This window comes from Hypomesus transpacificus, chromosome 3 (assembly GCF_021917145.1).
Source record: "Hypomesus transpacificus isolate Combined female chromosome 3, fHypTra1, whole genome shotgun sequence".
Lineage (NCBI taxonomy): Eukaryota > Metazoa > Chordata > Actinopteri > Osmeriformes > Osmeridae > Hypomesus > Hypomesus transpacificus.
In genome coordinates this window covers 6959588-6986985 of record NC_061062.1, presented here as the reverse complement: position 1 = coordinate 6986985, position 27398 = coordinate 6959588, and the positions used below count along the sequence as shown (strand labels likewise).

The 27398-nt window shown below is 50.4% G+C and overlaps 1 protein-coding gene across 2 annotated transcripts; it reads left to right on the top strand.

The window, feature by feature from the left end:
* Positions 1 to 1267: 1267 nt before the first annotated feature.
* atrn (attractin) lies at positions 1268 to 26891 on the top strand. 2 transcript variants are annotated; one of them, XM_047049990.1, is made up of 24 exons: positions 1268 to 1761; positions 9534 to 9617; positions 10795 to 10908; positions 12216 to 12344; positions 13146 to 13348; positions 14853 to 15021; positions 15116 to 15206; positions 15589 to 15838; positions 16442 to 16625; positions 16747 to 16901; positions 19126 to 19210; positions 19860 to 20080; positions 20287 to 20408; positions 20705 to 20843; positions 21057 to 21241; positions 22786 to 23005; positions 23293 to 23478; positions 23721 to 23966; positions 24189 to 24326; positions 24694 to 24787; positions 25064 to 25116; positions 25682 to 25776; positions 25883 to 25961; positions 26325 to 26891. In XM_047049990.1, exons 1-24 carry the CDS (start codon positions 1499 to 1501, stop codon positions 26537 to 26539), a joined length of 3720 nt encoding a protein of 1239 aa, XP_046905946.1. In that variant the 5' UTR covers positions 1268 to 1498; the 3' UTR covers positions 26540 to 26891. The 2 variants fall into 2 exon arrangements, with proteins under 2 accessions (XP_046905946.1, XP_046905935.1); XM_047049979.1 differs by having other exon boundaries at positions 26322 to 26891.
* The last annotated feature ends 507 nt before the right edge of the window (positions 26892 to 27398 follow it).

Sequence of the window (27398 nt, the reverse complement as noted above, 5' to 3'; positions counted from 1 at the left end):
ACCCCTCATCCCAGCCCTGACTCCGCCCCTCATCCCAGCCCTAACCAGGTGGTAAACAGCAGCAGAGCTGTAGTTGATACTCTGCAGTTTGAGCATCTACAGCTAGTCTACAGAGGACTGTGAGTGTGTCCTCGCATTGTTGGAGGAGAGACACATGGAGAGGTGCCAGTTATTACACATGCTAATTGTAATGTACTATAATTATTGATTGTACCTTTTCTAATACTTTTTTGATAAGATGCAATTTGGCAGGCATTTTCTTTTTGGATCACTGTAAAATCTTTATTGTCGCTGATGCAGGAAGTAGAGTCCACCCTAGGCCCTCGTGTCTGAACGGGTGATTCCTGGCAGTTCAACACCTGGAACAAGTGTTTCTTTAGTTCTGGGGTTCAAGCACGTCTAGATGTTTTCAATGCTGTCTGATGCTTGTGATTGAAAAGAGCAAAGATCAGTATATTCTGCAGAGGACTGACATTTCACGACTCTAAAGTGATACTTTATGTTCTGAAGGAATAGGGATTAGAGTAAGTTTGGTCAGTCTCATAAAATATATAGTTAATTTGATTTTTTGAATGTCTTTTGGAAAAATGAAGTCTTTTCTCAAAAGTTTATCTGTTGTCTACAGCTGCCCCTGTAGCTGTCCCTTCAGAAAATGCATGTTCCTTTTAGTTTCTTGAAATACGAGATCATTCAAAATACCATGTCTTTCTACATTCACAGTTGAGACTTAGGTGTATGTTCTAGAATATTTGTTGTCACCAAAAGCAACACATTTATTAGTATGAAATGACATGGCTTCAGTCTGCCCCACTGTTTCCTTGACAACCTTTCTGTGAATGTTCAGTTAGTTCAGTTCCCCCCAACCATCTCCACACAGGGGTCTAGTGTGTCTCTACACAATTTATTCTCTGTCTGTCTGGAATTGTAAATATGTGTATTTGTTTTTATTTATGTTCAATGCTGAAATCAATCCTTTTTGGATTGGTGGTACTTGTATATGAATATATGAATGCGCTTCATCCAATAAAGTGCATTGAAATGATGACTTCATACAAGTCTAAATTTAATAAACGTTCTATTACATTTGTACAGTGTGTCTGGTTTGCAGTTTTTACATATTAACGCTTTAATTTAAATTAAATAAAGAAAATGTTTATTAAGTTATCTTATAATAAAGGAAAATTAAATCAGCGCGCTGTGGAGACGCATCTACAAAGGCTTTATTCAAGCTCTCGCGCTCACAGTCGTTGTGCATTTCCTCCACTTGACCGTACGCCTCGCGTCACTTCCAGATGTCAATATGCGGCTCAGTGCGGCGGTGGTACCGTAACCGCCGGAAAGATGTGAACAAGTAATAGATTAAATTCCGATACGAAAAAATACTACACGTTTTTTCAAGAGCGTTCCTCTCGACTTAAAAAGGAGCTGGAAAACCGGTCCGTCGCGTGGATAATCGGACAGTCGGAGTGCCTGATTCAAGCAGCCATCTTTTGTGAGGATGGACAAGGGAGTACGGCGGGCCTGCATAGGCTTTGACCGTAGCCTGAGCCGCGGGTTGAAGGAAGGTCCCCGCGGCTCAATGCTGAAAACGCTGCTACTGTTCTGTGTCTTCGGTTTGTTCTGTGGGCTTCCTAAGTTCACCGAGGCTAAAGAATGCGACAAGCCGTGCCTCAATGGGCAATGCAACACTGCTACTGGCAGCTGTTTGTGTAACCCAGGCTGGGTCGGGGACCAATGCCAACACTGCGGAGGAAGGTTCAGGTGAGACCGATATATTAGGCTAATCAGCTGCGTGGAATTGTTTACATTGAATTTGCTAACGTTAGCTGTCTTAAGTCAAAATACGTCTCGATTAGCTACAGACCCAACTCCCTGTCCTAGGAAATATTGCTAGCTAGACAACTGTCCATCAGTCTCTCACCTAATACCTGGTTAATATCGGCCCTGAAGAGCTAGCTTGCAATTAGGTGCTTTCTAAGGCTAATTCCTTGCAGTTAAAACCCTGTAATTGTCCCCAAAAAAATACATTAGCAACGTTGTAGCACTAGCTACAATGTATCTTGACACCCCTACGTGTTTGTGGTTCATGTGTTAACTAGCTAACTGTGTTCCGCATTGTTAAGAGTAACCAATGTGAACAGGACAAGGAAGTGTTGATGATTTACAAACCTATTTTGTGGTGACTAGTTTATTGACCTGATGACAGCAATGGGGAAAGTTGTGGTGACCGTCGCTCGTACTGTTAAAGGCACGTAATATCTCGTGTGGATCAATTCTGCCCACAGCAACTAACTGGATGGCGTCAAATCAGTATCTAGAAACGGTTTCAGGCATGTTAGTGATGTGTAGCTGGCTGTCACGGCTTTATCTGGATAATTGACCGAACAAAGTTACCCTTTTCACAGCTGTCTGTTTCTGTAGCATCACACACACGAGATGTGGGTTGGTAGTCTGTACACATAACGACCAGAATGAGAGAATGTTTTGGCTTATTTACCATCCCTGCTTTGTAGCTGAAATGTGAAACTCCCAGTCAGCCTAACACTGCAGGAATTTGAGTTGGCTGGAACTGCACTTATCCATTTATAACCCCATTTATGAGACCGTTCAGCCGTATGGCAGAAAACAAGCTATGATTTCCTCATTTGTTTCCTCTAATCCTCCCCTCCCGTCTCCGTTATCATGTCTCTCCCTTCTCGTCTCTTTCCTCTACGACCCTCTCCACCCTGACCCTCTCCTCCCCGACCCTCTCCTCCCCGACCCTCTCCTCCCCGACCCTCTCCTCCCCGACCCTCTCCTCCCCGACCCTCTCCTCCCCGACCCTCTCCTCCCCGACCATCTCCTCCCCGACCCTCTCCTCCCCGACCCTCTCCTCCCCGACCATCTCCTCCCTGACCCTCTCCTCCCCGACCCTCTACTCCCCGACCCTCTCCTCCCCGACCCTCTACTCCCCGACCCTCTCCTCCCCGACCCTCTCCTCCCTGACCCTCTCCTCCCCGACCGTCTCCTCCCTGACCCTCTCCTCCCCGATCCTCTCCTCCCTGACCCTCTCCTCCCCGACCATCTCCTCCACGAACCTCTCCTCCAGGACCCTCTCTCCTCCCCTCTGATCCTGCTCTCTGACCGATCCTATCCAAACCAAAGTTGGGCATGTTCCCACAGGAAGTGATGACTGAGAAGCTCAAAGGCAGTCACGCTGATGTAACAGACAGTTTGCCATACTGTCTCTGTGTCTGTCTCTCTGTCTTCTCTCTCTCTCCCTGTGTCTCTGTCTGTCTGTCTCTATATCTGTCTGTCTCTACATCTGTCTGTCTATCCTTCTGTCTGTATCAGCTCAGTCTAAACTCGGGGAGCAGGTAATAGAACGACAGCATTTAGTCCAATTAGTACTGCTATCTTTGAGTGCATCCAGGACATTTTGGGTGATGTTTGCGTGTGGGGTGCTCTGTCTGCTCATTGGCTGTGATCTCCAGTGGCAATAAACGGACAAACTTCCTTTAAAGATTGTGAACCCTGTTCTATAATGTTTGGCCTGGTGGCTGAATTGATTGGAATTCTTAGGTTTACCACAGGGTGTGGTTTATTGTTGACACACTTTCGGCCTGAACTTTGACCTCTGCTGTCCATCAGAGTCATAATAGTAGACATGTTTTTGATTTGTGTTGTGGTATCAAAAGCAGCTAGTTTTGGTTGAGATGAGTTCTGAGCTGGTGTTTGTCTTGAGGGGAGTGCTGCCATAGAGCCTTGAGAGGACCCAGATGAGGCAGCCTGTGTCTGCTAGTCTGATGTGTCTGTGACTCTGCTAGTCTGATGTGTCTGTGACTCTGCTAGTCTGATGTGTCTGTGACTCTGCTAGTCTGTTGTGTCTGTGATTCTGCTAGTCTGATGTGTCTGTGACTGCTAGTCTGATGTGTCTGTGACTCTGCTATTCTGATGTGTCTGTGACTGCTAGTCTGATGTGTCTGTGACTCTGCTATTCTGATGTGTCTGTGACCCTGCTAGTCTGATGTGTCTGTGACTCTGTCTGATGTGTCTGTGACTCTGCTAGTCTGGTGTTTCTGTGACTCTGTTAGTCTGGTGTGTCTGTGTCTGCTAGTCTGGTGTGTCTGTGACTCTCCTAGTCTGATGTGTTTAACTTGCTAGTATGTTGTGTCTGTGACTCTGCTAGTCTGATGTGTCTGTCACTCTGCTAGTCTGGTGTGTCTGTAACTCTGCTAGTCTGATGTGTTTAACTCTGCTAGTCTGGTGTCTGTGACTCTGCTAGTCTGATGTGTCTGTGACTCTGCTAGTCTGGTGTGTCTGTCACTCTGCTAGTTTGATGTGTTTAACTCTGCTAGGGTGGTGTGACTGAGTTGAGTTTGTTAAACACTCTTTCTAAAGCAGTGTTTAGTTGAGGCGGTTGTGAGTCAGAGGACCTGGTTTGACCCTAGGAGTGGGCAAAACCTGTAGGAAGCCACCGTGACGAGCGACGCCACGTCACCTGTAACACCTGGAGGCTAGCCCGTGTGGAGGGTTGAACTAAGGAGGCTGTTCAAACACGCATACGCACAAATCAGAAGACGCGTTTGGGGTCCGTATCTCAAGCCTGCTGCGTGTTTCGATAGGAAGTATTGCTCTTGGCTAACTCGTGCTAACTCGAAGCATTGAGTGTTTGATCTTGATCTGAGTCCCTCTTTTGATCTGCTCATGTCTGCCCGCTGTGTGATAAGACCCTGACAGGGCCCCTATGAAGTGAGTGTTTCAGTGTCAATGTGATGGAGAGAGGCCTCATGGGATCCAGCCACATGGACCTCCATTCTCTGTTCTGGAACGCTCATCGTTCCAGTGTGTCGTTACCGTTGATCCGACCGTTGTCAGCCTTTAAGTTCTAGAAGTCCCTATAACTCTACAAGCTCCGTCTTGAGTGCATCCGGTGGGCGGCTGCGCTGAGAGACCTTGTGACTGGCTGGGACTGAGCCACTCTGGGGCCATCCTACTTCCTCTGTGTTAGTAGGGGTTTCCTGCCTGTAGATGCAGACAGCCTGAAGTGAATTAGGCTGAAGACCCACAGGAGACAGAACCACGCTCACACACTGGAGGCAGACAGTGTTGACAGTGTCCCGGTCTGTCTGCCAGCCAGGCCCTTGTTAACACTGGAATCCCGCTTCTTTTGCTGCTGTGCCACATGGCTCCGACAGATGCCCTCTGCTTGACAGCTGGAACAATCAGCAACACGAGACAAAGAGGTCTCTGTCGTCAACATGAGACGGAGAGGTCTCTCCATCATCAGCATGAGACGGAGAGGTCTCTCCATCATCAGCATGGGACGGAGAGGTCTGACATCATCGGAATGGGACGGAGAGGTCTGACATCATCAGCATGGGACGGAGAGGTCTGACATCATCAGAATGGGACGGAGAGGTCTCTACATCATCAGCATGGGACGGAGAGGTCTGACATCATCAGAATGGGACGGAGAGGTCTCTACATCATCAACATGAGACGGAGAGGTCTCTACATCATCAGCATGAGACGGAGAGGTCTCTACATCATCAGCATGAGACGGAGAGGTCTCTACATCATCAGCATGAGACGGAGAGGTCTCTACATCATCAACATGAAATGGAGAGGTCTCTACATCATCAGCATGGGACGGAGAGGTCTCTACATCATCAGCATGGGACAGAGAGGTCTCTACATCATCAGCATGGGACGGAGAGGTCTCTGTCATTACGTAGGGTAGACTCACTCAGTAAACATGGGTTGAAACTAGCCATCAGGTATAGTCAGTGTTTCCTCTATGTTGATTTTACGGTCCGCCACGGCAACATTTCTGCCGCCACGGTATCTGAAATAGGGCTGTACGATAGGCCGTCTATCAGCAGTGATTGTTAGAGTGCATGTTGGAGAATAGCATAGACACGCGTACCACTGGGTGTCCTGGACAACTGTAAAGTAGTAGAACTGATGTTGTCAGTTCATTTAAGCCTGTTATTGTGTTAGTCTATAGTATAATTTAAATCAAGTGAACTGATTTTTGTTGTTTGTATTCTTCACCTGCAAGCTAAATTGCACGTGGCTGTTGATTCGATAGCGATTGCTAAACGCCCTTGCTCACGTTTGTATTTTAGGTGCACTATTACTAAAGTAGTCACACCGCATTAAGATAATGTAATTAATAGTGGGTTTATTGTTATTATTTGCTACACAATGCTTAGCCTATATGGCAAGATCAAATGAAGCAGACAGTGTACACATGCAGCATTTATGCCATTTAGAACTCAGTGGAAGGGGTGTCTTTACGTAGCCTAACCATATTGCTTTAGGGGAAATAGGACGAAAATATGTGCAATATTACATTAGCTATTAGACAGTAGACTATGTAGTAGACTACCCTATTACATTAACCTGCTCCGAAATATAGTGAACTTTCTTTCGGCTGAGAGGGGGGGGGGGTGTTGTTGTTCAGACAGACCTGCCCCCAATGCTAATACAAATCCTAAAGGAAACACTGATAGAAGTTGTTGCTGTTGTACAGAGTGCCAGTCGGACCTAGGCCAGGATCAGGCCATCCTTATCAGCTGTCTATCGTCATAGATGATAGCCTGGGATTTTAATGTTTTACAGTTGCAGTATTGTTGCTGAACACTCATGGCCTTGAACCTGGGAGTCTGTCTGAAACCAGGTCATTATAGTCTGTCTGAAACCAGGTCATTATAGTGTGTCTGAAACCAGGTCATTATAGTCTGTCTGAAACCAGGTCATTATAGTGTGTCTGAAACCAGGTCATTATAGTCTGTCTGAAATCAGGCTATTATAGAGTCTGTCTGAAACCAGGTCATTATAGTCTGTCTGAAACCAGGTCATTATAGTCTGTCTGAAACCAGGTCATTATAGTCTGTCTGAAATCAGGTCATTATAGTCTGTCTGAAACCAGGTCATTATAGTCTGTCTGAAATCAGGCTATTATAGAGTCTGTTTGAAACCAGGTCATTATAGTCTGTCTGAAATCAGGCTATTATAGAGTCTGTTTGAAACCAGGTCATTATAGTCTGTCTGAAACCAGGTCATTATAGTCTGTCTGAAACCAGGCTATTATAGAGTCTGTCTGAAACCAGGTCATTATAGTCTGTCTGAAACCAGGTCATTATAGTCTGTCTGAAACCAGGTCATTATAGTCTGTCTGAAACCAGGCTATTATAGAGTCTGTTTGAAACCAGGCTATTATAGAGTCTGTTTGAAACCAGGCTATTATAGAGTCTGTTTGAAACCAGGCCATTATAGTCTGTCTGAAATCAGGCTATTATAGAGTCTGTTTGAAACCAGGCCATTATAGTCTGTCTGAAATCAGGCTATTATAGAGTCTGTTTGAAACCAGGTCATTATAGTCTGTCTGAAATCAGGCTATTATAGAGTCTGTCTGAAACCAGGTCATTATAGTCTGTCTGAAATCAGGCTATTATAGAGTCTGTTTGAAACCAGGCCATTATAGTCTGTCTGAAATCAGGCTATTATAGAGTCTGTTTGAAACCAGGTCATTATAGTCTGTCTGAAATCAGGCTATTATAGAGTCTGTCTGAAACCAGGTCATTATAGTCTGTCTGAAATCAGGCTATTATAGAGTCTGTCTGAAACCAGGTCATTATAGTCTGTCTGAAATCAGGCTATTATAGAGTCTCTTTGAAACCAGGCCATTATAGTCTGTCTGAAATCAGGCTATTATAGAGTCTGTTTGAAACCAGGTCATTATAGTCTGTCTGAAATCAGGCTATTATAGAGTCTGTTTGAAACCAGGCCATTATAGTCTGTCTGAAATCAGGCTATTATAGAGTCTGTTTGAAACCAGGCCATTATAGTCTGTCTGAAATCAGGCTATTATAGAGTCTGTTTGAAACCAGGCCATTATAGAATCTATCTGAAACCAGGTCAATATAGTCTGTCTGAAATCAGGCTATTATAGAGTCTGTTTGAAACCAGGTCATTATAGAGTCTGTTTGAAACCAGGCCATTATAGAATCTATCTGAAACCAGGTCAATATAGTCCGTCTGAAACCAGGACATTATAGAATCTGTCTGGGTGCAAGACCAGCAACACCTTGACACTCAACCCTTTTCCACCAAGGCAGTTTGAGGGTTTGGAGCCAGTGGCCGACCTCAAACCAGTTCTGTACGTTCCGGCCAATAAAGCGGGTTACAGAGCGGCATCAACCCCTATCTGTTTGAGAAGCGTTCCACTCACGCCAGGGTCTGGGGGCGGGAGGATCGTCACCAACCAAGAACAACACAATTTGTGAGCGTCAGCAAAGAATTTGCATTGTTCTGTAGAAGGACGATCGACCACGACGAGCAGCACACACGTTGGATCTCTGGTGTGTCGATGCAGATGGAGGCTTACAGTGCCAGGGGCCAGACGTCCACAGGTACAATACAAACAGTGACGTCGTATCGATGTGGGTCTCTGGCCCGTGGAACAGCAAACCGGTTCTTAGAAGTTGAGCCAGTTGAACCTGCTGCGAACCAGCACTCGCTGAACCAGGTTTGCATTGGTGGAAAGGGGGCATCTGTGGTAAACTGTGTTGTGTGACAGTGTGAGGAGAGGTGGTGTGTGTAGTACACTTCCCTGGTAGCTGTGGCTCAGGAGGGAGAGCAGGTCACCCTCCAACCCCAGGGTCACCCTCTAACCCCAGGGTCACCCTCTAACCCCAGGGTCATCCTCTAACCCCAGGGTCACCCTCTAGCTGCAGGATCACTCTCTAGCTCCAGGGTCACGCTCTAACCCCAGGGTCACCCTCTAACCCCAGGGTCACCCTCCAGCCCCAGGGTCACCCTCCAGCCCCAGGGTCATCCTCTAACCCCAGGGTCACCCTCCAGCCCCAGGGTCATCCTCTAACCCCAGGGTCACCCTCTAGCCTCAGGGTCATCCTCTAACCCCAGGGTCACCCTCCAGCCCCAGGGTCACCCTCCAGCCCCAGGGTCACCCTCTAGCCTCAGGGTTGGCAGTTTGATCCCCGACTCCTCCTGTCCACGTGTGGAAGTGTCCTTGAACATGACACGACATCTCAAGTTGCTCCTGATGGGCAGGCCAGGGCCTGTGTGTGTGTGTGCGTGTGTGTGTGAATCGGTGAATGAGAGGTAAAAATGTTAAGCGCTTTCAGTAATGTTAAGGTAAAAGACAAGCTATCTAAATGCAATTGTTTTCTCATTCAGCATTTCCTCAGCCGCTTTACCATCACAGCAGGCAGGGCCTCTCAGTCGGCCCCTCTCTGTGCTGACCATGGCCACAGTGAGACAAGCCCCAACAGGCTTCCTGCTGGGGAAGAAAGCAGATAGCAGAACGTTTGCTGGTTTGCTTTCCACTTCAGTAATCCCTTGTTCCTCTTTTCCTGAACCTTTCTGTGTTTGTGGGGAAGTCATAGCTCGTTAATACTCGTGAAATCCGCCAATCGGATGCGGTTACCTGTCATGTGACGGGGTGTGAAGTGAGGTGTTGGTGGTGTCTATAGTGGCCTCCCTCTCCTGAGTCTGACCTGCCGCCTCTGACCTGTGTCCCCTAGGCTGTCTGGACCCTCTGGCTTCCTGACCGACGGCCCAGGGAACTACAAATACATGACCAAGTGCACCTGGCTCATCGAGGGACAGTAGGTTCACCCACAACACGCGCACAAAACAAGGGCACCCTAACCCTGCTCCACCCAGTGTCAACAATGAAAACACAAGCTTAAGTTCACGTTTATTGTTTGTTCATTTGCACATTAACAGAGTTGTTTGCTCTGAAATGCTTGACTACTCCAACTGTTGGCATATTACACTGATTCTCCTCAAGCAGCAGATTCACATCCATACAATAGATCACATATTTCATTCGATCAGTCAATGGTCTCTTAATATATAAAACCATGCAAATGTGTAGTAGTTTAGCATTCATTCCATCCCCCATCCAGGTGCTTGCTAAACAGCAGAGCATTAGAGAAGCTGAACAAAGGCTGTCACTCAGCACAGTTCTGACTGGGTGGAGGAAATATAATGTAATAAGCACCCAACAGACACCCGCTTTGAGACTGTTAAAGAGCTCTCTCAGCTGTAAGGCGTCTTGGAGGTACAGTCTGCAGTGAGCTGTCTGCAGGCGGTCCCCTCCTGTCCTGTCTCCCCCTGTCCCCTCCCATCCTGTCCCCTCCCCTCCTGTCTCCCCCTGTCCCCTCCCGTCCTTTCTCCCCCTGTCCCCTCCCGTCCTGTCTCCCCCTGTCCCCTCCCCTCTTGTCTCCCCCTGTCCCCTCCCGTCCTGTCTCCCCCTGTCCCCTCCCGTCCTGTCTCCCCCTGTCCCCTCCCGTCCTGTCTCCCCCTGTCCCCTCCCGTCCTGTCTCCCCCTGTCCCCTCCCGTCCTGTCTCCCCCTGTCCCCTCCCGTCCTGTCTCCCCCTGTCCCCTCCCCTCCCTCCTGTCTTCTCCCGTCTCATCTCTTCCTGACCCAGGAGAACAAACATCCCTTCATCCCACCACATATCTGGGATTTGATTAGTGGATGTTGGCCATTTTTAGAAGACCACTGAATGAACGACCAATCATTTTGTGACTGTTAGCCACTGTGCAGAAAACTGTACTGTTTTTATACAGTATTTTATTTCTATATTAAATTAGGAGTTTCTTCTCTCTCCAGACTGTGCTAGGGATTTGCCAGCTTTAGATAGAGACCCAAGTCAAGGTCATCCTGAAACCAACTGTACTCCAGGTCAATCATATAGCCGTGCTTCTTTAGGTCTTTTGCGGTGGTCAGACACTAGACAGTTGACGGGTGAGGCTGACTCTGTCCCTGTCTGCAGGCCCAACAGCATTCTGCGACTGCGGTTCAACCACTTTGCCACTGAGTGCAGCTGGGACCACCTGTACGTGTACGACGGAGACTCCATCTACGCCCCTCTGCTGGCAGCCTTCAGGTGGGCCTCAGCCCCGGCCTCAGCCCCGGCCTCAGCCCCGGCCTCAGCTTCGGAGCCTTGCTCCCTCAGCTGCTGTCAAGGGCTGTTAGTTGTATTGAGCATTGTAAAGTATTACCACATTGAATGGGACATTTTGTGTATGTACACTAGGGGTGGGCGGTATACCGGTATGAACGCGAATACCGGTATTACGTTGTGCCATGATATGGATGTTGCCTTATCATGGATATCACAATATAAATACATGTATTCAGTAAAGTGTTTCTATTTGGTATGAAATATAAGTCAAGTGATACAGCCTAGTGGGCTAGTTCAAATTAGTATCTTTTACCCCCAAAAACCTGCAGCATGGACGCTGCATGCATTGTGCCAGCCAGTGAAAGTCAACAAACAAGCTAGCGCAACTCCAGAGAAAGCAAACTTTCATATGAGTAAACTGCTTTTGTTGGCAAGTGTAAGCAAGCGTTAACGACGTCTGAAAATAACGCCAGTGGGGTTGATTTGCCGGACAAAGAAGAATTGGTAAAAAAAGGGGGCCCTCTTCTGTCGTTTGGAAATGGTTTGGTTTCAAGTTATCAGACATCGACCAACAAACAGTAGCCTACTCTATAAGTAGTGTCGTTGTTGTGCTAGCGGCTAGCCAAAGGTAGAAACACTAGGAATCTTTGTCACCACCTGAAAGCCATGCATGTGTGCGAAAATGAATCTTCCAGAATGCGTTTGACAAATCCAATGCCAAAATGGTTAAAATTGTGAAATGTTTATTGGAGGCCAACTGAATCGAGTATTCAGCCGTGTAATAATTGTTTATAGCTAGAGCTAACTCACTACAAATATTTAACAGAGTTTTCCTGGTGATAAATCTTGCCCAAGGCCCAAATGTGCTAGGATCAGCACTGTATGCCGTGATAAACATTTGAGGCCATACCGGCCAGCCCTAATGTACACACTGTCCTACCCACGTGTTTGAAACAAACCTACTTCCTTGATGGGAGGTGTGTGTATGTGAGGTGTGTGTGTATGTGAGGTGTGTGTATGTGAGGTGTGTGTATGTGAGGTGTGTGTGTATGTGAGGTGTGTGTATGTGAGGTGTGTGTGTATGTGAGGTGTGTGTATGTGAGGTGTGTGTATGTGAGGTGTGTGTATGTGAGGTGTTTGTATGTGAGGTGTGTGTGTATGTGAGGTGTGTGTATGTGAGGTGTGTGTATGTGAGGTGTGTGTATGTGAGGTGTGTGTGTATGTGAGGTGTGTGTATGTGAGGTGTGTGTATGTGAGGTGTGTTTAACTATATAATGTGTTCATCACAGTGGCTTGATTGTGCCTGAACACTATGGCAACGAGACAGTCCCAGAGGTGGTGTCTCGTTCTGGCTTCGCCCTGCTGCACTTCTTCAGCGACGCTGCCTACAACCTTACAGGCTTCAACGTCTCCTACAGGTGAGAGCCCCGCTGGGCTGGACTAACCTGGACTCACCCCACACTCAGACTAACCCCACACTCAGACTAACCCCACACTCAGACTCACCCCACACTCAGACTAACCCCACAATCAGACTCACCCCACACTCAGACTAACCCCACAATCAGACTAACCCCACACTCAGACTCACCCCACACTCAGACTCACCCCACACTCAGACTAACCCCACAGTCAGACTCACCCCACACTCAGACTAACCCCACAGTCAGACTAACCCCACAGTCAGACTCATCCCACACTCAGACTAACCCCACACTCAGACTAACCCCACACTCAGACCCACCCCACAGTCACTCACCTCACACTCAGACTAACCCCACACTCAGACTAACCCCACAGTCATACCTGGACCATCCCCCATCACACCTGGACTCCCCCATCAAACCTGGACTATCCCCACATCTGAACTAACCCAGCACCTGAACTAACCCAGCACCTGAACTATCCCCACACCAAGACTAACCCCATAGTCACATCTGGCCTAACCCCATAACGCGACTAACTCCACACCCTGACTAACCCCACATATTGTACATACATGGACTAACCCCACAGTCACACCTAGACTAATCCCAAACCTGTACCAACCCCACCCCTAAACTAACCCCACAGGCAGACTGGGACACTAACCCCACACTTGGAGACCCCCAGCCTTTTCTCTGTACATCATTTTAATCTGCAGACTCTTTCCTTTCTCTCTCCTTCTGTTTCTTTCTCTACCCCCCCTCCACCCCTCCCCCCCCCCCCTCCTCCTCCAGGGTGAACACCTGTCCTAATAACTGTTCAGGGCGCGGGGAGTGCAGCGTGGGGAACTCCACAGCCTCGGTGCTGTGTGAGTGCGAGGAGGGCTGGAAGGGCGAGGCGTGTGACACCCCCTACTGTGTGTCGAACTGTGGATCGCCGGGGCGGGGCCACTGCAGCCTCCAGAACAAGACCTGCGTCTGCAACCCAGGCTGGCAAGGTGGGCTCTCTCTCCTCTGGTTCTGGATCACTGATCACTAGGGGGGGTGTGCGTGTGTTTCTATTTACCTGGTCATTAGCCTTTGTGTGTGTGTGTGTGTGTCCACCCGCCCAGTACACCATGTACGAGTCATTAACCTCCTCTTCATTGAGCTTTTCTATTGGTTAATTACACCTCTTCAAAGCAACACTTTGAAACCTTACTACTTTTGAAACCAAACACCATCTGTGCCCCGATGGCTCTCCTGCCTACCTAGTTTCACAGCCTGGGATGAAGATGGCTATTAAACTGCTGCTCTCCTGCTGAGAGGAGGAGATACTGTATTAAATGGATCTGCTGAGAGGAGCAGACTGTATTAAACTGATCTGATCTGAGCCTACCTAGCCTATGCAGGTCACAGGGAAAAATAATCCAAAGACTCCTACCCGAAGACACAGGAAGGGAGATGAACAAACCGTTTCCGTTTCCTCTACGGAGCCTATGCTACAGTGCCAATGCGCTGCAATAGGACGATGAACGAATCACTCTGAGACTACTCGTTACTCCTGAGTCGTGCTAAAGATTTGTTCAAAACGAAGGCAATTACTAGCCTACAGGTGATGTCCAAAACCGACAACATGGCTTCAAGGCAGAATGGCGTTACTGTGGTCCAAACAATTCTAGGTTTATAGACACACTTTCTTTATAAACATGCAGAAGTGAATACACATTGCGTAGTTACAGAAGACAGGTTATTTAATGGGAAGAATGCAGCCAACGGAAAGCCCCCTGAAGGCGCAGCACCTTGCAGTTTACGCCACGGTTAATAACTGGTTCAGCCTGCTGGTTACTCAGTGTTACTGGGCAGTCGGCCATGTCAACTTGTCAATTTGCTACTAGCAAGCCGCGGTGGCTTACCCTGGAAGTAAGTCATTCTCACAGAGGGTTCAGTTAGTGGTAACTCGGTTAGAAAAATGAATGAGCCTGTCAGTGTGCTGGCTAACGTCAGTTTGGTATCTAGTTTCAAAGCTTGTGAGTGAAACATGCAGGGCTCGACAATCGGCCTGTTGTACTGAAGGCCCAACGGTCGAGGCTTGTCAACTTGTACAAACGTCTTCTAGAGACAAAGACGTAATCTAAAAGAGCTACCGAATGGAACTGCCTGGGCTGAGTTGAACAAGTGGATAACCACCGTCATGACAGTGCAATGAGTAGTTTAGAGTACCGTAGTTTATTGCAAGAGGAGTTTGTTTTGTACTTTGTCGAAGCTCACACAGCATATTTACAATACGTGCTGTAGGGAGGGGTTTTATTGTGTGGCGTGTAAAATGTTGCATTTTGGACTTGAATTCTGTACAACTGAGAAAAAATGTGTCATTACAGAAAGAGTGTGGATGTTGTCTAGGTGTGTGTGTCTTTCAGGCGTGTGTGTGTGTGTTGACCAGGTGTGTGTGTGTTGACCAGGTGTGTGTGTGTGTGTTGACCAGGCGTGAGACACGTGAGCCAGCATCCTCTGTTCCTCCAGGTCCCGACTGCTCAGTGTCAGTTCCAGCCAACTGGTCGTTCTGGACGCGGGAGGAGTACAGCGTGCCGGGCCTGGCCCGGGCCTCCCACAAGGCCGTGGTGCACGAGGGGGTCATGTGGGTGGTGGGAGGATACGTGTTCAACTCCTCCGATTACCACATGGTCCAAGCGTGAGTAGCAGCCTCCTGAACGCCCTTGGTCTGCTCCTGTGTGTGTGTGTGTGTGCGCACTGTGACGGTGTCCCTGTGTGTGCTCCTCCTCCAGCCTGGACCTGCAGACCCAGCGCTGGCTGCCTCTCAACCGCTCCGTCAACTCTGTCATGGGCCGCTACGGACACACTGTGGCCCTGCACCAGGTAGTACACTAACCCTGCACCAGGTAGTACACTAACCCTGCACCAGGTAGTACGCTAACCCTGCACCTGGTAGTACGCTAACCCTGCACCAGGTAGTACACTAACCCTGCACCAGGTAGTACACTAACCCTGCACCAGGTAGTACACTAACCCTGCACCAGGTAGTACGCTAACCCTGCACCTGGTAGTACGCTAACCCTGCACCAGGTAGTACACTAACCCTGCACCAGGTAGTACACTAACCCTGCTCCAGGTAGTACGCTAACCCTGCCCCTGGTAGTACGCTAACCCTGCACAAGGCAGCATCCTAACCCAAACCCTGCTGATGTTGCATGGTTACGGCGACGGTGGTTGGCGGTGTGTAACGGTGTTCCGTCCCCAGGGAAAGATCTTCATGTACGGGGGGAAGATGGACTCCACGGGCAACGTGACGAGCCAGCTGTGGGTGTTCCACACCCAGAACCAGAGCTGGGCGCAGCTGAGCCCGCGGGGCAAGGAGCAGTACGCCGTGGTGGGCCACTCGGCTCACATCGTGCCCCCCCTGCTGGAGGGAGGCAGCCCCGTCATGCTGGTCATGTTTGGACACTGCCCGCTCTACGGATACATCAACCAAGTGCAGCAGTACGACATAGGTGAGTCGTCTCCTCCTCCGCGTCTGCACATCCTCAACCTCCAAACCCCAACACCCCTCCCTTTCCACCGCCACTTCATCCGCTACCTCCACACCCGCTACCTCCACACCCACTACCTCCACACCCACTACCTCCACACCCGCTACCTCCACACCCACTACCTCCACACCCACTACCTCCACACCCGCTACCTCCACACCCGCTACCTCCACACCCACTACCTCCACACCCGCTACCTCCACACCCGCTACCTCCACACCCACTAACTCCACACCCACTACCTCCACATCCGCTACCTCCACATCCGCTACCTCCACATCCACTACCTCCACATCCACTACCTCCACACCCGCTACCTCCACACCCACTAACTCCACACCCACTACCTCCACATCCGCTACCTCCACATCCGCTACCTCCACATCCGCTACCTCCACACCCGCTACCTCCACATCCGCTAACCTCCACACCCACCTCCACCACGACCCCACAAACTCCACCCCACCACTTCATCCACGCTCCCACACAACCTCCGCCCCACCTTGGCTCCAGCCGGGGCCTGTAACACAGCCCTCCTCCCTCCCCCCTCCCCCCTCCCCCCAGGTCAGAACGTGTGGAGCCTGGTGAGCACGGACGGGGCGCTGGTCCAGGGGGGGTACGGCCACAGCAGCGTGTACGACCCCCTGTCCAGGTCCATCTACATCCATGGGGGCTACAAGGCCTTTAGCGCTAACAAGTATGGACTGGCCGGAGACCTGTACAAGTACAAGGTGGACGGCAGCAAGTGGTGAGAGAGTCTTGTGTGTGTGTGTTTGTGTGTGTTCCTCCAGGACGGTCATATGTGTATGTGGTGGTGTGTGTGTGTATGTGTGTGGGTGTGTGTGCTGATGTGTCGTGCGTCCCTCCAGGACGGTCCTGAAGGACAGTGGTTTCTTCCGCTACCTGCACACGGCGGTCATCGTGGACAGAACCATCCTGGTGTTCGGGGGGAACACGCACAACGACACGTCCATGAGCCACGGGGCCAAGTGCTTCTCCTCCGACTTCATGGCCTACGATCTGGGTCAGTCGCAACCACCCAAACCAACACCGCAACCACCCCTTTTGTCATGTTTATTTTTGTATTGATGTGTAGTCTGTGTATGACTTGTTTTTTAATAGAATCTCACCCAATTAGACATGGATATTGAAAGCATCAATGTTGAGTCCCATTGATTCACACTATGGGGGAACCAATCTGGTATAGAGTGTGCTCTCATGAACGGGTGAAGTGAACACAGGGTGTCCCGCGGAAAATGTGTTCGTCAAGGTGGTAGGGTGAGATTTGCTGATGGACCGGGGGGGAAGGGGAGGGGGGTTCTCCTCCAAAAACTGAGTTCTCTAGAGAAGAGAGACTGCCGTTGGAATGAAAGGGAGAAAACTGGCGGAGAAAACGTTTTTTTTTATTTTCCTTTTGGACAACGTAGTCAAGGCGGTGTTGTTAAGGCGGCCGCCTTGGCTGCAAAGTGCTGCTGGAACCCCTGCTGAACACCTTGTATGAAGCAGACCGTTCCTCGCCCTAAAGCAAGTCCCTCAATTACCCGTCAAGATCCTAGTTGGATTCACCGGGACGGAACATGAATTAAGATAGATCGTAGCTGTAAGTGCTGTACAAAGGAAGAGTCATTCAGGCCTTACTGCATTTTCAGCTCACAAAATGGTACAATAAGCCCTTCATTACCTGTCCGATCTGAATAACATTTTGGCGTTGCCCAAGAGCTCTTTGCGAGTGCTGCGCCTCCTGCGGTAAAGGCAGTAGAGATGCCATGATTGGACAGTCATGCTGTGTACACCACCATAACCACACTTCTGCACCCTAAACACAACCACAACTGCACTGCTACGTCAAATGACACCCACACTGCTGCCTGGAACACAGCCGTACATCGCTAGTCCTTTCAACACCTCGGCCTTCACACGCTAGGCACCAGGACGGCCCTGCCCATGCTGATTGGCTGAAGGGGGGTCTGATGAGTAAAATCCATTGTTTGATTGGATTAACCAGAGAGCGGATCAGAGTTCAGCCGTTCCAATTACTCTGGTGTTCCCTTGGTGATTAAAGATGTGACAAGGGTTGTCAGACATCCCATAATAGGAGATGAAATGACCTGTCACATCCAGACTTCAGTCTTCAGGTTGATGTCCTGTGAACAGTGTTCAGATTGAGTTTACTGCCCCCTGCGCCCCCTCTTCCATTCTGTCATCCTCTCTCTCCTTCCTGCTGTGTCTCCCTCCTGTCTCTCTCCCTCCCTCCTTCATCCTCGCCCTTCCTCTTCTGCTTCCCTCCCTCCCTCTCTGCCTCTCTGCCTCCCTCCCTCCCTCCCTCCTTCCTTCATCCTCGCCCTTCCTCTTCTGCTTCCCTCCCTCCCTCTCTCCTGGGCCTCTGCTCAGACAGACTGCAGCTTGTCTGGGAGCTGTGGAGTGGCAGGCAGGGCACCCCGGGGGCAGGTCCCATCGTGCTTCTCTCCTGGTGCTGCTGATTGACAGGATGATTGACAGGTGGGGGAATGACTCTCTCCAGGGAGCATGGCGGGGCTCTCGGGGGGGGGGGAGCGAGACGCCATGATTGGAGCATCACAGCGCCACTGTCATCGGTGCACCTCCTGTCCTTCCTGCAGTGTGCGTGCGCGCGTGTGCATGCGTGTGTGGTAGGATTACCACTGTAGAGTGTGGATGGAGGACCGCCGCTCCACCGAACACACCGACCACCACGTCCACTAGCGCCTGATAATCCTCAGCAGACAACTACTGGGTGTTCTAGTTTCTGTTTCCTGCTCAAAACTCTCTGGGTAAAGAGAGGAGTGACAGAGAGAGATGCATCTGGTGACTCCCTTTCCTAGCGTTGGGGGGGGGGGGGGGGGGGGGCAGTCAAACCTCAGCCTGGCTCTTGTGTTTGGCCAGAGAGAGACCAGAGCTCCTCCCCCCCAGGGGCGTGACACTGGAGGAAGAAGGCTGTAATGGGCCAGTCTCCAGCCAGTACGTTCTGCAGTTCAGGTTCTCTCTGTAGTACCAGTGTCTCCCACCAGGGGGTACTGTGGACCCATCCTGGCCTGGTTAGCTGTATGTACTGGAGACCGGATGCAGGACTCTCCAGCATCTACGAGTCGTCCTGTTCTGCCGTCCAGTTAATAAATGTCACAAGACAATCCCCTTCCTCTAAAGCTTGTGTGCACTTAAGGAAGGATGCCAATTAATGGGCCTGTAGTCATGGTGACAGAAAGGGTGTCACGTTTCCCTGTGTTCCGCAGTGTGTGACGAGTGGTCAGTCCTGCCCAGACCAGACCTGCTCCACCATCTCAACCGCTTCGGACACTCTGCCGTCTACAGCGACAGGTACACACACACACACACACACACCTCTCCCTGTCTGCTCCCTGCTACAATCCCCCCACCCCCCACCAGGATTTCTCCAGCCCTTTCTGATCAGTGTGCCCCCCTCCCCACGGGGGGTGACCCCATTGCGGTTTGAAGAGACGAGAGAGGGAGGTAGAAAGACAGAGGGTGGGGTATGGATAGAATAGGTGAGAAGGAAGGGAAGAGGAGGAAGGGAGAGGGATGACATGATTCCTCACGCAAACACCGGTGAGCAGAGCCGGCAGGAAGCAGCAGAAAGGGGTGGAGGTGTCGGGGGCGATGTTTGAGGAGACGGGGGCTTGGCCGGTCTTTAACCGTAAGGGCCCTGGGGGGATCTGAGGATGTCTTTGATACACCGTGGGAGGTACAGGGAGAGCAGGGGTCAGTGTTGCCTAGGGAACCGCGATACTCATGTAGCCTGTCTTTTATGTTCTCTCCCCCCCCCCCCCCCCTCTGTCTTCTGCCTGCTCTGCTCACTGGTGACTGGGCAATAAATCATTTCATCTCTCTTTCCTTCCGTCTCACCCATCCGCTCCACACCCCACCCTTTTTCTTTCTCTATCTCTCTTTCTCTCACACTCTTTCTCACCTCCCCCCCCCCCCCCCCCCCATCCCTCTCTTCTTTCAGTGTGATGTATGTGTTTGGAGGCTTCAACAGCCTGTTGCTGAGGGACGTCCTGAGCTACACTCCGGCCAGCTGCTCAGGTCTGCCCAGCCCAGAGAGCTGCTCTGGAGGAGGCCCGGGCCTGCGCTGCCTCTGGAACACCACCCTGGGTGTCTGCCTGCCCTGGGGGGGCCCCAACGCCCAGCCTCCCGGCCCCCAGCCCCCCGGCTGCGGTGCCCGCACATGTAGGTGGCCCTCCCCCCCCCCCATGCTGCCGACCTGGCACGTCTCCCCGCGCAAACAAAACAGCCCACTCTGTCTCAATCATACATGTCCCCCTGCACACCTGGGTTGGATGAAGAGGAAGAATGGGTACATTGCTATATTAATAGTTCACGTCAAGCCCACACACTTAATTATCTGTGTGTGTGTGTGTGTGTGGTGTCTGTAGACGCTGACAGCCAGCGCTGTGACCAGTACACAGACTGCTACAGCTGTACAGCCAACACCAACGGCTGCATGTGGTGCGGCCTGCAGTGTGTGTCCCTGGGGAGCAACTGCACAGCAGCGGCGGTGAGTCTGGGGGCGGGGGGGGGGGGGGGGGGTGGCAGAAGGAGCTGGAGGGCTGCTGGGGGGCATGAAGGAGCTGGGGGAGGGGGGTGGGGGGTAGCAGGAATGGGCCGCCAGTGGTCTACCTCTGTGTGTGTGTGTGGGGCTGGGAGATTTGCTGACGCCTGTTCTAGGAAAGCAGCAGTGAAAAGCAAGCTGGGGTGTTTTGATGAATGCCATGTGTGACCGGCTTCATGTGTGGGTCCCAGCACTCTGAAGGGAAGGTGTCAGGACTGACCGTGTGTGTGTGTGTGTCCCAGGGCCCCATAGCGGAGTATGAGGTGTGCCCCAAGGATAACCCCTCCTACGTGTGCAACAAGAAGACCAGCTGTAAGAGCTGTGCCATCAACCCTAACTGCCAGTGGGAGTCCCGCAACCAGGAGTGCATCTCTCTGCCAGGTAGCCATGCTAACCATGCTAACCATGCTAACGCTACTAACGCTAACCCTGCTCCCCATACCAACAATGACGCCCATGTGATCCCAGCGAAACCCATCCAGCCAAATCCAAACGCTAAATCCACCCATTTCGAAACCTTGCTAACCGTAACCATGCCACCTCGCTAACCGTGCCCCGTGAAGGTAAGTCTGAAGGCCGTTCCTCCCTCTCCAGAGAACGTGTGCGGGGAGAACTGGAGGCTGGTGGGGAACTCGTGCATGAAGTTCATCACGGCCAACGACTCGTACGACAACGCCAAGCTGACTTGCCGCAGCCACAGCAGCGCCGTGCTGGCCTCCCTCACCACGCAGAAGAAGGTGGACTTTGTCCTCAAGGAGCTGCAGATCATGAACGTGCTGGTGAGTTAGCGGCTGGAGGCCGGTTAGAGGCCAGCGGTTCGGGGCTGGAGGCTGGGAAGAGGCTAGACGTTAGGGGGGGAAGGCTAGTTGGAGGCCAGGGGGCGGTTGCACGAAACACTTCAGTTTTCCCCTTAAGTATGACAGTTAAGGCTTAATTTCTCCTTGGCTGAGGGACATACTTAAGGGTTTGACACAAAATCCCTTAAAAGGTTTCCTTAGTAAAGGATGACCATTTAAGGAGTTTACTGCTTTGAAAGTGATTTTACAGCAGTCAAATTATGCAGTCTCCACGGAGACCGTTTGTTTGTTTGCTTGCGCTAGCACTTGTGATAACTGTTATCGCTTCAAATGTTTTACCTCCAGGGTTTCCTGCAGCACTTTGCAGCTGAGGCCGGCCGCCTAAGCAACACATGCCTGCAGCCTTAACTACGTCGTAAAAAAAAAAAAAACTAAACAATATCCACCGCATCACTAGCCCCCCCCCTACCACCTTAACGAACACATTTTCTGCGGGGAACCCTGACCTCTGTTGGCCTGCGGTAAAAAAAGTTCAATACATTAAATGGAATGAGACAGGAAGACTAAAACGTGTTACCTGTGTTGAACTAACACATTCTTGGAGGGTTATGGGTTGAAACGTAAATAGAGTTAAACATATATAGGAGGATTTCATACGTTATACATTGTGTTATGAGAAGTGTGAAATTAATTTAGGGTTCATTTTGAAACTCTGGCGGGACTAATTAGACTGTGGCAGAGCCCCACTGTCTGGGTAATGAGAGGGAAACACTGGGTTGCGGTCGTCAGGGGGACCTCAGTTCGTTTTCCTTTCTTTGATCGATAAGGTCGTTTGTGCAACGGTTTAACAAACTTAAACGGATTCCGGAAGTATAAGACCAAGCTAAAACCTTAAACGCATGAGCACATTGTAAGGAACTCAGAAGGGGAAGACTGAGGTCTGTGCTACTTTATTTGAAGGAAGCCAGACTTAAAAACTTGGACTTCAAGGGAAATGTCTGTGCTACTGGTCCTAGGGGTTAAGGGCTGGAGGATGGTTAGAGGCCAGTGGCTAGGGGCTGGAGGCTGGTTAGAGGCTAGGGACTGCAAGCTGGTTAGAGGCTAGAGGTTACGGGCTGGAGGTTTGTTAGAAGTTAGATATTAGAATCTGGAGGCTAGTTAAAAGCTAGAGCAGTGGTTCTCAACCCTGTCCTCGGGGAACCGCTGTCCTCAGGACCCTCTGTCCTCAGGACCCCCTGTCCTGTGTTTTAGATAGACATTTCCCTGCTCCAACACACCTGATTCAAATAAACGGGTCGTTATCTAGCTCTGTAGAAGCCTGGTAACGAACATGCATTTGAATCAGGTGTGTTAGAGCCCAGGAACATCCAAAACAATACAGGACAGGGGTTCGCTGAGGACTGCGTGAAGAGTCACCGAGCCAGAAGCTAGGGCCTGGAGGCTGGTTAGAGGCTGGAGGCTCGGGGGGGGGGGGGGGGGGAGTTTGAGGCTGTGTGCTGACCCTCTGGCGTGTTCCTGTGTGGCAGTACAAGGCGACGATGACTCCGTGGGTGGGCCTGAGGAAGATCAACGTGTCGTACTGGTGCTGGGAGGACATGTCCCCCTTCACCAACTCGTCCCTGCAGTGGCTGGAGGGCGAGCCCAGCGACGCCGGCTTCTGTGGCTACCTGGCCGAGCCCCACGCCGGGGGCCTCAAGGCACACACCTGCATCAGCCCTGTCAACGGCAGCCTCTGTGAACGTGCTGGTGGGCCTCGCACGCGCACACACACACACTCAGATACACACTTAGACACACACCCAGACACACACTCAGACACACACACTCAGACACACACACTCAGACACGCACACTCAGACACGCACTCAGACACGCACTCAGACACGCACTCAGACACGCACTGAGACACGCACTGAGACACGCACTGAGACACACACTCAGACACACACTGAGACACACACTCTGACACACGCTATTGTGTGAATGAGGTTTTGTCTCTCCTCACTGGCTATCCCTCCTCCCCCTCTCTTCAGCCAACCTCAGTGCCAAGCAGTGTCGCACGCCCTGCGCGCTGCGCTCCAGCTGCAGTGAGTGCACCAGTAGCAGCTCAGAGTGCATGTGGTGCAGCAACATGAGGCAGTGCGTCGACTCCAACGCCTACGTCGCCTCCTTCCCTTTCGGACAGTGCATGGAGTGGTACACCCTGAACAGCTGCCCTCGTGAGACCCTGCGCTCGCTCTCTCTCTCCCTCTCAGTCTCTCTGTCTATCTTCCTCTGTCTCTCTCTCCCTCTGGCTCTCTCTTCCACTCATTCTCTCTCTCTCTCATCCTCTTGGTCTCTCTCTCTCTGTCTCTCCCTCTGTCTCTGTTTGCCCCAACCTCTCTGCGTCTCTGTTTCTCTTTCTGTCGCTCACTTTCTATTTCTCTGTGTGTTTCTCTGTGTCTGTGTGTGTGTGTGCCAGCTGAGAGCTGTTTGGGGTACCGGACCTGTGGCCAGTGTCTGGATCAGCCTGGCTGTGGCTGGTGTACGGACCCCAGCAGCACAGGCAGGGGTCAGTGCATGGAGGGCTCCTTCAGGGGCCCTTTCCAGAGCCCCGTCCCGGCCCCCTCCAAGCAGCCCAGCCTGGGCTACACCCCCCCTCCGGCCCTCAACGCCAGCATGTGCCCCTCCCAGAGCAAATACAATTGGTCCTTCATCCACTGCCCAGGTAGGGCCCTCGCCTCCACCTCTCACCTAACCGCTTCAAAGGAAACGACTTCATGAAACCATGAAGGGCATTCGGTCGTCTAAGTAACTGCGTGCCGTCAGAGAAGAAGTCAAATAGAATATCCACAAGGATCGAAATAAATGCAGCAACAGTCTGTGATTGGGTTCTGAGGGGGTCAGTGTTGCCTAGGGAACCGTGATACTCATGCTGTGTGTGTTGCAGCGTGCCAGTGTAACGGCCACAGCCAGTGTGTGAACCAGAGTGAGTGTGAGAAGTGTGAGGACCTCACCACTGGACGCCACTGCGAGAGCTGCATTGCTGGTTACCACGGAGATCCCACCAACGGAGGCAACTGCCAACGTGAGTAGTTACAGGAAGCAGGAAGTAGTTGGAGGAAGTGGTTGCAGGAAGTGGTTGCAGGAAGTGGTTGCAGGAAGTGGTTGCAGGAAGTGGTTGCAGGAAGTGGTTGTAGGAAATAGTTTAGGCTCTGTTCCTGGTCCAGGCTAGAATCAGATCTAGATATGAAGGATAAGACACTTTGGTTCATTACCCAGGAGCCTTTGCATCTTTTGCGTGAGTAAATGACTCTTGGACACCGACATGGGCTCAACGTGGGGGCTAACTGACTGCATAACAGGAGATGTCAAGAATCGCCACATTTGGCCTTAAAGCGGCTCGACGTCTACATTGCGTGCTCTGGTCTCTAACGGGAGGTGTGTCTTCCCAGCCTGCAAGTGTAACGGCCATGCCAGCATGTGCAACCCCAACAACGGCAAGTGCTTCTGTACCACCAAGGGCATCAAAGGAGACCACTGCCAGCTGTAAGTATTACGCATGGTCACTCTGCTCCCCCAAACACTCTACTCTACCGCCCCTAACACTCTATTCCTCCTACTCCTCCGTACACTTTACTCTAACTCAACCCTGGCCCCTACAAACCTCACCTCCGTTCCATTGCTGGAACAAATGCTTTTTCCGCCTTTTTCCTAAGATTGACGCTTGGATTCCTGCTGATGCCCTTGATTGGACTTTATACCCTCTCTCCTCCCCCTACCTTTTCTCTCAGTACTTTCATTTTTCTTTTTCTTTCTTTTCAGGTGTGAACTAGAAAACCGTTACCAAGGCAACCCACTCAAGGGAACATGTTACTGTGAGTAGAACTCCAATTACAGGCGTAGGTGGAGAAAATCACCCTAAAACACAACCGTCAAGTGGAGTGTAATCTCTGTTCCGGTCAGTCACAAAGCACTCGCAGTCAAAGTATTCCTCTAGTAGTCTGACTTTCCGAGCCATCCATGAGAAGAGATGCACTTTCACACTCCACTTAGAGGATAAGTGAGCAAGCCTGTTTGCTCCCTGAGCTTTGAGAAGCGGTTATTCCCTGAGCGATCGGGGTGGGGGCAGCCCTCATAAGAGGAGCAGCAGCGTGGCTCAGAGACATTTACATTACATTTAGTCATTTAGCAGACACTTATCCAGAGCGACTTATAGCAAGTTCCCCCGAGGCAAGTAGGGTGAAGTGCCTTGCCCAAGGACACAACGTCACTGGCGTTACAACGGCTGGGAATCGAACTAGCAACCTGCGGATTAATAGCCTGATTCCCTAACTGCTCAACCATCTGACCCCCCCCGACGCCATACTTCCACCTGTTTACCTGGAAGGGTCCCGTTCAGTCTGGTTGATTGTGACAGCACTTCCTGTTTCCTGCCGGCAGACACGTTGCTGATCGACTACCAGTTCACCTTCAGCCTATCACAGGAAGACGATCGCTACTACACCGCCATCAACTTCGTGGCCACGCCTGACGAGGTGCTGCTCCTGTCTGCCCACCTGTCTGTCTGCCTGTCTGTCTGTCTGTCATTTTTTTCAGCAATGGTTCTATCTATCAGTTACATACCTTTTCTGTCTCCTGCAGCAAAATCGGGATCTGGACATGTTCATCAATGCTTCCAAGAACTTCAACCTGAACATCACCTGGGCAACTAGCTTCACAGGTGTGACAAACACTTCCACACACATGCACACACTGTCTACTGCGCTGGACAGAGTACAATGTCTTTAGGAAATGCCTAGTCTACATTAAGAGACTTTGTTAAACCCATTCAACTAATCCTTTCATCTCTTTTGATCTGTCTACCTGCCCGTCTGTGTCTGCCTGTCTTGTCTGCCTGTCTTGTCTGTCTGTCTGTGTCTGCCTGTCTTGTCTGTCTGTCTGTCTGCCTGTCTTGTCTGTCTGTCTTGTCTTGTCTGCCTGTCTTGTCTGTCTGTCTGTGTCTGCCTGTCTTGTCTGTCTGTCTTGTCTGCCTGTCTTGTCTGCCTGCCTGTCTTGTCTGCCTGTCTTGTCTGTCTGTCAGCAGGGACCCAGACTGGAGAGGAGATACCCATTGTGTCCAGAAGCAGCATCAAGGAGTTCAAGGACAGCTTCTCCAACGAGAACTTTGACTTCCGCAACAACCCAAACATTACATTCTTTGTGTATGTTAGCAACTTCACATGGCCCATTAAAATCCAAGTGAGTCCACAGCAACACACACTCCCAACCAACCCCCAAACACTCCCAAACCATACATGACTATATACTATAACATACTTTACATGAACATCCCCACAGTGACTATAACATACAATAACATGACTATAGTATACTGTAAGGCTGGGTGTCACCCTGCCCCCACCTCTCATATGCTCCAATCTGGAGGTGCTCGACAGGGTCTCTACTGGATGGCTCTCACACCTCATGGCGTAACTTACTGTAGCATTGCTTGTCATATGTTGATAAGTAAGGGTCCAGATGTGGTGTGATTGGTTGTTCTTGGGTATAAAGGGAATTATGAAGCCTTGATCTCCTGAGGGCTTCTCCTCAGCTCTGGCTTGTCCTACTCCTTCTCCTTCCTCACCTCTTGGTTTCTCTCTGATTTACAATAATCAAGGTAGACTAGGTGAGAGTTAACCTTCATTTTGTAACATGTTTGCCTTGTATTTGATTGCATTCATTTGCAATGTTATTAAATGTACATTTTATTTCATCTTACTTTTGACCAGTCTTGCTCTGATTTTACCCATGGTCATATAACTGCAATTTCCATTGGTATTGCCATTAAATTGTTAATGTTAATACACTATTCAGGTTCCCCTCTTTCAAACATAGGGGGACCGTTTTGGTTGTTTGGCCAATATTTAACCCCCTACAATACTATACCATAACATGACAACACAGGGTGGCCCCGGTTCCTTAAAAAGTCTGAAGTCTTAGATCACTTTTCCTAAAAATAAGGCCTTAAAAAGTATTAAATTGTCTTAAATTCAGATTGGATGGGTCTTTTTAAAAAAAAATTATGTCACTGCGAAAATGCAGGCAATCAGTTCCTTCAGATCAAATATTTTTTTTGTTGGCTATATTCGCTGCGTTGTCTATACAATGGGGACCAGAG